The following is a 13,249-nucleotide window of genomic DNA, read 5'->3' as shown; positions in this document are numbered from 1 at the left end:
GAGAGGAAAGAGAAAATAAATAAATAAAACACCAAAACATTTTTCTTCCCGAATATCGCAACTTAACTCACAGAATTAAAAATTTAAACAAGACATAGCAAAACAGATAACCATTTTTCTCACCTCCCCGCCGTCCTGTCCCTTCCCCCAAACTCAGACCACCATAGTTTGAGTTTAAAAGTCGTTACACCAGATCGCCAGGTTCTACCCCTCCCCCTTTGACCGAATCTTATCATTTACATCACCTTCAAAGAGAATCAAACACAATAGAAAAAGCTTCAAGCAGCTTAATCAAAATTATGCATGCAAGTATCAACCGTAATTTTTACAGAGAATAAATCAAAATCAAATTACACAAGACGAAAGAAAGGAAAAGAGAGAAAAACATTTAAAAAAAAACAAAAAAACACTCTTTTCTTCCTGAACATCGCAACTTAACTCACAGAATTAAAAGACTGAAATTTTAAACAAGACAATGCAGAACACAGAACCATTTTGCTCTCCTCCCCGCCACTCCATTCCTTCCCCCAAACTCAGCACACCACAGTTAGAATTTGAAAATCTTTAAGCCAGATTATTGGGCGGGATTCTCCGACCCCCCGCCAGGCCGGAGAATCGCCGGGGGGCGGCGTGAATCCCACCCCGCTGCCCCGACGCTGGCTGCCGGATTCTCCGGCACCGGTTTTTGGCGGGGGCGGGAATCGCGTCGCGCCGGCCGGGGGCCATTGGCAGCAGTCCCCCCCCCGGCGATTCTCCTCTCCGCGATGAGGTGAGTGGCCGCTCGTTTTTGGCCAGTCCCGCCGGGGTAAGTCAAACAAGGTCCTTACCGGTGGGACCTGTCTCTGCGGGCGACCTGCGGAGTCTTCGGGGGGGGGGAGATCTGGCCCGCGATCGGGGCCCACCGATCTGTGGACGGGCCTGTGCCGTGGGGGCACTGTTTCCCATGGCTGGCACGGAGAAGAACCCCGCTGCGCATGCTCTGGGATCACGCCAGAACACGCTGGCGCTCCCGTGCATGCGCCAACTTGAGCCAGCTGGCAGAGGCCCTTCGGCGCCGTTTGGCATGGTGCCAACCCCGCCGGCGTCGGCTGGCACCGGCCTAGCCCCTAAAGGTGCGGAGGATTCCGCACCTCCCGGCTGGCCCGACGCCAGAGTGGTTCACGCCACTCCTCGGCGCCGGTACGGCCCGCCCCGCCTGATAGCAGAGAATCCCGGCCATTGTCTTTCATAAAAGTAGCCACCTCTTCCAGAGAATTAAAGTACAGCTCCTGGTTCTCGCAGGTCACTCAAAGACGTGCCAGGTATAACAGTCCAAATTTAATGTCTTTCTTAAACAGGGCCGCCTTAACTTTGTTGAAACTTGCTCTCCTCTTTGTGAGTTCTGGTCCCCAGTCTTGGTACACCAGGATCTCTGATTCTTCCCACATGTACCGTTTTGTCTGCCTGGCCCACTTCATGATATGCTCCTTGTCGAGGAATCGATGCAGCCTCACCACCATGGCCCTCGGGGGCTCACGACCCTGAGGCTTACGTACGAGCACCCTGTGCACCTGGTCCACCTCCAGCGGCTTGTCAAACACACCGGCCCCTACCATCTCCTGCAACATCTTCCCCACATACGCTCCTGCATCTGATCCCTCCTTCCCTTCTGGCAGCCCGATGATTCGGATATTTTGCCTGCGAGATCGGTTCTCCAAATCTCCCACTTTACCTAGCAGTCGTTTCTGGACTCCTCCTCTCGTTCAGTCGCCAGCTCCTGCAACCTTTGAATTTCCTGTTCCTGGGTCATCATTTTCTCCTCCACCCGGTCACCCACCTCCTTAATCGAGGCTATCATCTGGGTTACGTCTTCTGTACACTCCTCACGATGCCGGGCGAACTTCTCATCCAGGTACTCGACCCATTGCTCCATAGACCAGTGAGCTGGCGTGGACAGGCTTTGTCTCGTTACCATTGAGCTCGATGACCTCTGATTCTTGCTTTCACTCATCTTTTGGTTTCTCCTTTTTCGACTCTTATTTGGACACGATTCCATAAATTGAGGGTCACCTCCTTTTCCTCTCCCTTCGATCAACTTCTGTTGAGAAATTTTCTGATAAACCCGGCTTAAACACTATTAAAAAAAACACTAAGGGCGAGAGCTGCTGAATGTGTGATCGTTTACTCCATGGCCGCCACCAGAAGTCCCTCCTGCCAATAATTACACTATTCAAATCCCACTCAGATCTCTTGCCCTTTTTAACCTCAGTTTAAACACAATGGCTAGAATTCTCCGGCAGCTCCAATTCACTTTTCTCGGCGACAGCACATCCCGACCCACAGCTTTCCGGCGGCATTGGGTAGCTTCAGTGGGAAATTGCATTGACAACTGGTGGGAGTATTGAATCCCCCCGCCAGCGAACGGCATGCCGCCGAAAAACACATTGCTGGGGAACCAGAGAATTCAGTTCAATGTCTCAAATTATCTACTCTCCATGGAATCTCCAGCAATCACAACGAAGTTCCATGAGGCAACACTTTGTAAGCAAGTACATGGTTCGAATGAATGATTATCTCACTTTTACTGCATCTTAATTGCAGCTTTTGCAGACACACCATCTGCCTACATGTTAAGCCAGGATTAAAAAATATATATTACTGCAACAGATACATATATATACCTTAACCCAGGCTTTTAATAACATTGCTGTGACAGATATATGTATAATACAATCTATATAAAAATTCTGACATTTATCACAGTCAAATTTATAATGCTTCTGTGACGCACCTTGGAAACATTTATTAACGCAGCTAATATGCAGTGGCTACATGAGTAGCATTTTCCACTAATAGGATGCTGCCAGCAGTCCATGAAATGTTCTGCCTACCACACAATTGAGCCACATTGTGTATGAAGTTCAGTGCTGGTGTGATGCTAGGTATGCAGACCAATGTGATGCCAGGTATGCAGACAAATGAGTGAATCAGCATGTACCTTCAATTGGTCATAATAGGCAAATAACATGCTATGCTTAACCAGCCCATGATTGCAAATCCCAAACCAAAATGCCCACTGTTAGATGTGTTTCTGCAATTAGGCAGCACGTGCTGAGCAATCCTGAGTGAACCAACAGCTACACTAACAACCAGTTTAAGATAATCAATCTAGCTCATAAAGTGAGTCATTTAGGCTCACTGGACACACGTTCATAAGCAGGGGCTTATTCTATGTAAACAAAAGGAGTATGTTCAAACCTTGTGTCTTTTGGAATTACCTGGGAGCTTGGGGAGTTTATAGTTCACATTGATTTCTCCATTGCAATGCTTCAGCCAATTAGTGTTGACTTTCCCACCCACCAATCAGCTTCCCTTTCTCCTGCAGCATAAATTATTGTGATCATTTGGCATTCTATTGTTTGTTCTGATGAGTGCAAGATGAAAAATTTCAGCAACTTGACTCTCTGTTCAGCAATTTTGAACCTGCTCAGTTGGCAAAAGAAGTGGACATAATCCAACTGTTGGAAATGCTGAAAGATACAAATAGTTTAGAAGTAAAATAATTGAAAGGTTGGAAGAGGTTGTGTTATTTCACAACAGCTCCAATAGTTGGGATGAAATTAAACAGAGCTTCCCTTTAGGAGATTAGGAGCGGGATTCTCCGTTGGCCGACGCCGAAATCGTATCCAGCGGTCAGGCAGAAAATCCCCGTTTGCGATCGAATTGGGGCGGGTGCCGTTTTTTGGATGCTCCACCCCCTCCAAATCGGCGTCATCTAGGAGCGCACCACATGCCGTTGTGACGGCGTCAGCGTATCGCTTAGAGGCTCTCCCCGATGCTCCGCCCCCAATGGGCTGTGTTCACAACCACGCGGGTTGGGTGTGGTCTGGGTTTTCATAAACCCAGGGGAGCCGTTCCGGTGGCTGAGGGGTGGGGCTTCAGTGACGGCTGGGGGTACTGGTGGGGGATGGTGAGGGGGGATACAGGGGGACACTATTTGGCCGGCCGGGTCCGTGCGCGACCGACGCCATGCTCTACGGCGCGACTGCTGCAGGTCGTCGCCGTGCGCATGCGCGGCCACAGACCTGGCCTTTTATGTCAGGAACGCCGGGAGCTTTAGCCCCCCATTGGGCGGAACATCAGTGTGGGGGCGGCGCTGAATTTTCATTGTAAAACTAGACACTTCCTCCGGACATAACCTCAAAATCGGTGAATTCAGCCCTAGGTTAGCTTTGTAGAGTACACAATAAGGAAATTGTACAATAAGTTTCGTAACAGTTGACTTGTTGGGACACTGAAGATTTTTTTTCTTGCTTTGAACTTAAGCTATGTTCTAATTCAGAAACTTTGGTAAAGTTAAACCTTGGGGATGATAATGAGCTCAAGTCATTCACGTCTTAATCCACTAAGAATAGGATAGATTTCCCTAAACACATTGGAATTGTGAACATAATAGTCAGTTATCCCCTTTAAAAGAATGAGGAGGATAAGAAGTTCTTCATCACTTGACCTGTCCAAGATATAACACGAGAAGGGTTCATGCTGAAAATCCAGAGTCTCACTGTAAAAAGTTCAAGGTATAAGACACGGAACAGCATGCTAGTTCTAAAGGCAATGCTGTCTCCTTCTTGATGCTAATAACTAAGAATGAAGGACTGGGAAAAAAATATTGCTGTCGAAGACTGAAAGAGGGTTGACATTGTCACCGGGGGAACATTTTCACAATAAAACTATCTGAACCTCTAAACCAAGCTGTTTGATCCTCTATCCCTTACTGGTTTCCCACAGAAGGTTTATGTCTTTTCTTGGTTGGGTTGTTATGAATTTCTCCATGAATAATTATTCCTACACCTTGAATGGAAAGATTATGGAGGTCACAAAAAGATTAAGCCTGCTCCAAAAATTCTACTTGCAGACATCCGTGTAATGAATTCATATTTTACAGCCTGAGCATGTTCGGTGAAAAGTACTTTTACACTGTAAAACAAAGCCCATATGTTATCGTACAGCGAAGTGTGAGGAGCTGTTATTAATGTTAAGGATGTGGCTGTTTAATAAATGAATAACTATCATATCTGATGATGCTCTGATCTATTTTACCATTGAACAGATTTGGAAAATGTGTTAAATACATCAACAGCAGTATTTTTTTAGGGCATTGAAATGATCAGTGACTAATATTTTAATAAGTCAAGCTTTGTTGTTGCTTTCCCTTAGACTGTAAATAATATTCTTCTAGCAGGTGGTTGTGTTCTGCTGAGTAATGCTGAAGATGCAGATTGCAGTTTAGATTTGATGGGGAGAATTCAGACTTTGGGCATTGGGGTACATTGAGTAATATTAAAGCTGCCCATTAATCAACTCTCCCAACTGAAGCCAATGTGAATGGAGGGATGTGTAACAGGTAATTGGTCCTGTGATGCTTTCTGTACACTCTTGTCCAAAGTCAAACTTGGAGGAGAGGGTGATGTAGTAGTAATGGTACTAGCCTTGTAATCCAGAGGACCAAACTAATGCACTGGTGGCACAGGTTCAAATCCCACCAGGCCAGCTAATGGAATTTATAATATCTGGAATATAAAGCTAGTCTCAGTAATGGTGACCATGAAACCATAACTGATTATTGTAAACACTCATCTGGTTCACTAATGTCCCTTCAAGGAAAGAAATCTGCCATCTTTACCCGGTCTGACCTACATATGACTCAAGACCCAAAGCAATGTGGTTGACTCTTCACTGGCCTCACAGCGCAATTAGAGATGAGCAACAAATGCTGGCCTTACCAGCAATTAAAGATTTTTTAAAATCCAATTACTTTTGAAAGCATATTTCAGGTTTCTTTTATTCTCAAGTCTTAAAGTATTATCTATTTTCTGAAAATAAATTGAATTTTTGAATTTCAGGTTGGGGAAGCCAAAGTTCAAAGGTTCAGATCCACCATAACACATGGCTGCACTTCCCTGGACACAGCTTTCGCTGGATTCTCACATTTATACTTCTCTTTGTACTCGTCTGCGAAATTGCAGAAGGAATGGTTTCAAATCGGTACGATATGGATTTATTAAAATTTAACATCTTTGAAACATTGTGGCATGGCAACTGGAATATTGAAAATGTGATCATAAGACCAAAAAGTATGGAGCCACTGTTTTAACTGCATTGACCTCTCAGAGTTGGCGAAAGGAAATTTTCAATGCCAAAATTCCTGCTTTTGCTCAATTTCGTGAGAGTTGACATGAGAATAAAAGTGATAGCATGTCAGTAGAAAGTGAGAATGAATAAATCACCTGTCTTGGTCGCATCTGCCTTGAGTGAGGTTAATGACTTGGAAAAATTATAAGTGATCATCACATTATATGGGGGATGTTATACAGTAGCAATCTCGATTGGTGTACCCATTTCTCACCTTTAGCTCAGTTGGTTTAGCTCAGTTGGCTGGACGGCTGGTTTTTGCTTCAGAGCGAGGCCAATAGTGCATGTTCAATACCCGTACCGGCTGAGGTTATTCATGAAGGCCCTGCTTTCTCAACCTTGCCCATCACCTGAGATGTAGTGATCCTTTGGTCAAATCATCACCAGTCAGCTCTCCCCCCCCCCCCCCCCCGTCCCCCCCCGTCCCCCCCCCGTCCCCCCCGTCCCCCCTTCCTCCACCCCCTGCCAAAGGGAAAGCAGCCCATGGCCTTCTGGGACTATGGCGACTTTACTTAATTACATCATTGTGGAACTGGAAACAAAGGGGAGATGGAGGAGCTCAGAGAACATGAGTCCAGTAGGCTTTACCCTGAACGTCCACAAGAATCAGCTGTCTGGACATGGCAAGAAGCAATGAACAAGCTGGGACAGGTTCACCATGGGATTTGTGGCTCATAACATTTTGCCTATGACAACCTGCAGAGACAGTTATCCACCTGCAATTTACTAATCACAATTAAAACCTTCACCTGGCCTTTCAACCCTTCAATAGCCTCTTCCTCCTATGAGCCCTGCAACTATATGTCACCGCAGATAACCTCCTCCAATTGTTTACTCCAATCTTCTCTTCACGACAGCCACTCATTTAAGCGTTCCTTTGCCAGCTTGAAAATCTTCCTCACTATCCATCTACCTTTCCTCCATTTTTCAAAGTTTCCTAAATCTTCCCGTGGACTGTGCACTCCCTCTTCCAACCTGCTAATGGGACTTTGAGGCAATGAGACTGAGTGGAGTCCTATGAATAATACCTCACCACAATTGCACAAAATCAACTGTGTTAACTTACCACCCATTCTAGGGCAATGTTCAATCTCTTTTTAATCCAGACATGGGCAATTGCATTTTTGCTTCATAAATGTTAAATGCATAATCGTTGGGCCTGTGATCTCAATATTCATATGTATGTGAATTTTAACCCTTTTGTGCTCTTGTTGGCAAAATAGTAAGACAGAAAAGAAGAGTGTGCAAGGGTAGTTTGTTCATTGTGAGCGCTTTCTTGGTTACTGAACAGTGGGAGATGTTTGTTGTGTAAAATATGCACATGTGAAACCCATTTACCTGTATTGTGTGAGTACGTGTAAGAGATTTTCTACTAAAATTAACACGTGTGGTTAAAGTAGTCATGCCCTAAGTACCCTGGTTGCTGGCCAATGATTTTCATTGGACAACGCTTTCCGAAGGCAAACTATTTACCAGTTTAAAAATTATGTTTGAGGGAATGGAGTGCACCTCTTGCCAATAGCATTGTCGCATTTCTTGAACAACTTAGGAAGCTTGGCAGATATACACAATAGCAATGTATAAGAAGGTTATTTGTTAAGTCATGGTTCTAGGATTGGCTGAGATATCAAACATTGGCAACACTGTAGAGATAGCCGAGGCAATAGGGAAATAGTTTTATGAAGCACTTGTATTTTACTGTCAATTTGGAGCATAAAACTAAGTACGTTTGCAGGATAGTTTTGCAAGTATTTTCAAGTTTTCGCCATGAGAAAGACTAAAATTATTTAATCATCTCAGAATATCAACTATGTATTCAAGCTGTACCACTAAGCTGGCTTTATTCCAGTGAAAATGGCTCTTGTCTCTACATCATAGTGCTTTCACTGGGGCACGATTTAATGGAAAAGTTTCTAAGTGTGGTGTCGAGCGGGAACTGCCGCTAGCTTCCCGACGCTCGGCCCGGCGAGGCTATCACTGCTATAAAACACTTAACAAGGCCCCATGGGCTTCATGCCGCAAATGACTGTCCCGCCGACTGATTATCCGGGACCGTGCTCACCAGTCCTCCGCTAACAAGGGAGAGCAGCACCACACCACTTCTGCACAGTCAGCCCCACACGGCACACGGGGGAGACCAGCCCCACGATTCGGGGATGCCGACCTGGCCAGACTGTTGGATGCGGTCAAAATTAGAAGAGATGCTCTGTTCCCCCAAGGGTCTCGGATGGTCAGCCACAAGGCAGCCAGTGCCTCCTGGGAGGAAGTAGCAACGGCCATCAGCTCGGGGAGGACCAGTACCCAGTGCCAAAAGAAGGGCAATGACCTCCACCGGGCCGCATGGTGGGTTGGCACAGGCCCCCTGGTAGAGCCCCATCCGCCACCCCCGAACACCCCCCGAGCATGCACCTGGCACTGGCCCCACCCAGCACCGTTCCATGCATTGGCCCACCCATATCCAGCAGTGCCGCCCCTGTCCCCCCATACACCCCATCCCCCCCATGCTCCCCACCCCCTAAACTCCCCTCCCCTCCCCTTTCTCCTAATCCCAATCCCCCCGTAATCCCCATCCCCGCTATAATCTCCTTCCCCCACCATACTCCCCTTCCCTCCCATACTCCCCATCCCCCCATACTTCCCTTCTCCCATACTCACCATACTCCTTATCAGGCCCCCATACTCCTCATCCTGGTTAGAGTAGACGTGGAGAGAATGTTTCCACTTATGGGAAAAACTCGAACCAGAGGACATTATCTCAGACTAAAGGGATGATCCTTTGAAACCGAGATGAGGGGGAACTTCTTCAGCGAGAGGGTGGTGAATCTGTGGAACACTTTGCCGCAGAAGGCTGTGGAGGCCAAATCACTGAGTGTCTTTAAGACAGAGATAGATAGGTTCTTGATTAATAATGGGCTCAGGGGTTGTGGGGAGAAGGCAGGAGAATGGGGTTGAGAAACATATCAGCCATGATTGAATGGCGGAGCAGATTCGATGTGCCGAGTGGCCTAATTCTGCTCCTATGTCTTATGATCTTATTCCCCCCAATACCCCCTTCCACCCTCCCCCCCCCCACCTCCTGTACTCACCATTTCCACCCAGATGACCACCCAGATCACTGCCCTCCACCCAGATGACCTGTCACACGTGGGTTGTTAATGCCATATAGAATGACCCTTCCCTCCCCCTGACTACATGTCCATTCTCCCGCAGGATCCTCACCCATCAGTGCCGGCCATCTGGGTGGTCCCCCGCCCTGCCTTCCATGAGAACACCTCGGAGGGGAGCCCCTCCTGGTTCAGTACCTCCTCCTCGTTCTCCTCCTCCTCTGAGGTGACCACATGATCCTCCTCCTCCACGTCCAGCATGTCACCCCGCTGATGCGTCAAGTTGTGGAGGGCACAGCAGACCACCATAAAGCGGGCAGCCCTCCGGGGGGTGTACTGGAGTGCACCACCAGAGCAGTCAAGGTATCGGAACCACATTTTGAGAAGTCCGATGTACCGCTCAATGATAGCCCGGGTGGCCACATGGGGCTCGTTGTATCGGGTCTCTGCAATGGTCACCAGCCTCCGTACTGGCATCACTAGCCAGGTCCTCAGCAGGTACCCATCATCCCCCAAGAGCCAACCGGCCAACCTGGGGTGGTCTTCGAAGAGGCTGGGAATATCCGACTGCCCCAGGATGTAGCTGTCATGCGCACTCCCTGGGAAGCATGCACACAAGTGCATGATCTTTATGTGGTGGTCACAGACAAGCTGGACGTTCTGGGGGTGGACACCTTCCTGTTGACATAGGGCACTCCCAGATGGCAAGGTGACGTGCGTGCTATCCACTACCTCCTGGACCTGGGACATCCCGGCGATGGCAGAGAATCCTGCTGCCCGAGCATTCTATTGGGCCTGGTCCATGTCAAAGTTTGTATAGTTTCCGGTCCGGTCAAACAGGGCATCCGTGACCTCACAGATGCACCTGTGGGCTGTAGCTTGTGAGATGCCACACAAGTCCCTGCTAGAGCCCTGGAATAATCCTGAGGCGCAAACATTCTGGGCTGCGGTGAGTTTGACAGCCACCTGGAGCGGGTATCCTCCTCCTCCACGTGGTGCCAAATCCGTGAGGACATGGCACAGGTGCCGCACTGTCTCCTTGTTGAGGCACAGCCTTCTGTGGCACATGGTGTCCTTCATCTGTTCGAAAGACCAGCGACGCCTGTACACCTTGGGCTGTCGCCGGCCTCCCACTTTGGATCCCTCCCTGGCCTGATGGGCGGCCGGGTCCTCAGGGTTTGGGGCGGGGCCTTGCATATGGCTCGCTGCCTCGAGCCTCTGTCGTGCTGCTGCCGCTGCCGTCTCCTCCAACATCTGGCTGCCTAGTTTGCCAGCAACACCACGAGGGCAGCTTCCGCACGGTCCAAGATATGAAATGAAATGAAAATCGCTTATTGTCACAAGTAGTCTTCAAATGAAGTTACTGTGAAAAGCCCCTAGTCACCACATTCCGGTGCCTGTTCGGGGAGGCTGTTACGGGAATCGAACCGTGCTGCTGGCCTGCCTTGGTCTGCTTTCAAAGCCAGCGATTTCTCGTGTAATATCTGTAAGGATTAGGAGCGGGTGCGAGACTGACAACCAGCGGTGTCTTCCAACCTGGGACCCTCCATTCCCCCATTGCTCCCCCCCTCCCCCCAACACCCCCCCAACCTCCTGCCATCCGACACACCCTGCCAGGGGCTTCCGGCCAGAGTGCTGGTCCTTGGTCACCGGACCCTAGGCCCTGTACCCCAGGCACCCGAACGTAACGGTAGCTGGACCGGGTGCTGGTCCACACCCCTGTGCACACATCCACCCTCTGGTCACCAAGGAGTTCCCAATGCAGGGACCCAGCCCCTGGGTGTTCAAATGTTGTCTGCTGTGTCTGTGGTGCTGCCTGCTGTATTGTTCAGGCACAGTGTCCAGGCATCACATTCTGATTGGGATGCTAGGCAATAACACCACATGCTACATGTTACGCCTACCCAGGGGAACCACCTGGGAGCTGTGACATGCTCACTTAACTACAATTGCCAAATCCCGATGAGCAATAGCCTTCAGCTGCGATGCCAGAGGCTGCCATGGTCAGCGGGAGCTACAGCTGATTGTGGGGCAGACAGGCAAGGGCACTACGGTGGATTTCTGATTTCGCCAAAGGGAGAGGGCTAGTTAGATCACCTTGTCATGCTGTCGCTTAAGCGCAACGTGGCCATTAATTCGCGCCTCCTGTTTTCTTTTGTGTGTCTAGAGAAAACATGCTTATAGAGCTGCAGTTCCTTTCTCACAAAACACTTGGAACATTTGTAACATTCCAGTACACTTGCTCACTTACACCCTGCATGATTTTAGTTGTGATTAAGGTGAGGGATGCTAAGAAGGAAAGAACTTGCATTCAGATCGTCCTTTTGGGAGTTCTAGAAGTCTGAATGTGCATTGGCTAATCTTTGTGCAACAGGGTCCCATAAATAGGCATGAGATGAAAGACCAGATATTGGGCTGAAGTCCCAATGTTCTAACCTCCGAGGCTAATTACCTGGGACGTTTGAACGTCCGATTGGCAATTCCCCCTCCCCACCCTCCCCCCGCCCCTCCTGTGACACTCCGCAAAAGTGTTCGACTCGGAGTTAGAATTGGAGACTTTGGACAGTTTTGTGGGAATAACCTGTATAATGACCCAGGAAATGTTAGACAGAGAAATCCTTTTCAATGTCTTTTAGTGATGGTGGCTGAGGTTTACATTTTTAAAAATTCATTCATGGAATGTGGCCGCCACTGGCTAGGCCTACACTTATTGCCTAACGCTAATTTCCAAGAACTGGGTGGCTTACTTGGACAGTTCAGAGGAAAGTTAAGTGTCAACCACATTACTGTGTGAGTCTGGAGTCACACGTAGATCAGACCAAGTAAGGAATTGCAGATTTCCTTCCCTAAAGGATAGTAGCTAACCATATTGACCAGGCCACTCTCCTGCTCTTCTTGAAACAGTACCAGAGCAAAATAGATCTTTTACATCCTCCTGAGAGGGCAGACCAGGGCCTCAGTCTTAAATCCCGTCTAAAAGACAGCACCTTTGACAGAGCAGCACTCCCTCAGTATTGCACTGGAGTGTCAGCCTAGATTTTTCTGCTCAAGCATCTGAAATTGGGAACGAGCCAGTGCTTGGGAATGGGGGGCTTATGGTTCCCTTTGTCAGTACTCACAGCAAGTCTACCACACCCAGATGCAGAGTAAAGCTCCCTGTAATCTATCCTCAAAGATGTGCTCCAGCTCCAATCTCAGAGGAATTACTGCACCAGTCTTTCCAATCTCTATGTGCTGTAAAGGCACCTGCCTGTTAGTGATTGGATTGAGATTGTTCAAACGCATTGTGCATCGCCAGCAGACTGAAGACATTTTTATCTAATTATCTGATATTGGATTTAGTCCATACCCAGAAGTAAATTGACAAATTCAGACTGTCAGAGCAACTTGACATTGCCGCTGAATGACCTAGTTCTAAGTTTGTTCTGTTTTTTAATTCTTTCATGAGATCTGGGCACTGGACAACATTTGTTGCCCATTCCTTATTGCCCTTGACTTGAATGGCTTACTAGGCCATTTCAGAGGGCAGTTAACAATCAATCACTTTGTTGAGGGTCTGGAATCACATGTAGGCTGGACAGCTGATTCCCTTCCCTTAGTGAATCTTTACAATAATCGACATGCCATGAGGCATTTTTGTTTTAATTGAATTCAAATTCACCATTTGCCGTGGTGGGATTCAAACTGAAGTGGGTCTCGGGGTTACTAGTCCAGTGATAAAACCACTGCGCCATCACCTCCCCTAATGCTTCCACCAGCAGAGAAAATAACTTCCCTCTATGCACCCTATCGAAATCTTTAATCATCTCAAACAACTCAATTAGATCTCGCTTTATATTTGAGGGACAACTAAGTGGTAGTGTGGCACTGCTGCCCCACGGCGCTGAGGACCCCGTTTGATTCCTGCCCCGGGTCACTGTCCGTGTGGAGTTTGCACATTCTCCCTGTGTCTGCGTGGGTCTCACCACCACAAC

At 48.1% G+C, this 13,249-nt stretch overlaps 1 protein-coding gene across 3 annotated transcripts in view; it reads left to right on the top strand.

Moving 5' to 3' along the window:
• LOC140388118 (ATP-binding cassette sub-family C member 9-like) overlaps positions 1-13,249 on the top strand; it is a 299,102-nt gene that overhangs the window by 35,259 nt on the left and 250,594 nt on the right. For all 3 annotated transcript variants that reach the window (XM_072471781.1, XM_072471779.1, XM_072471780.1), the window contains exon 2: positions 5,883-6,024. In XM_072471781.1, coding sequence (XP_072327882.1) covers positions 5,883-6,024 — 142 coding nt within the window. The remainder of the gene's footprint in view (positions 1-5,882; positions 6,025-13,249) is intronic.

The sequence above is a fragment of the Scyliorhinus torazame genome, chromosome 13 (genome assembly GCF_047496885.1).
Source record: "Scyliorhinus torazame isolate Kashiwa2021f chromosome 13, sScyTor2.1, whole genome shotgun sequence".
NCBI lineage: Eukaryota > Metazoa > Chordata > Chondrichthyes > Carcharhiniformes > Scyliorhinidae > Scyliorhinus > Scyliorhinus torazame.
Note: the sequence above shows the minus strand (reverse complement) of the source record. Positions and strands in the feature narration are given on the sequence as shown.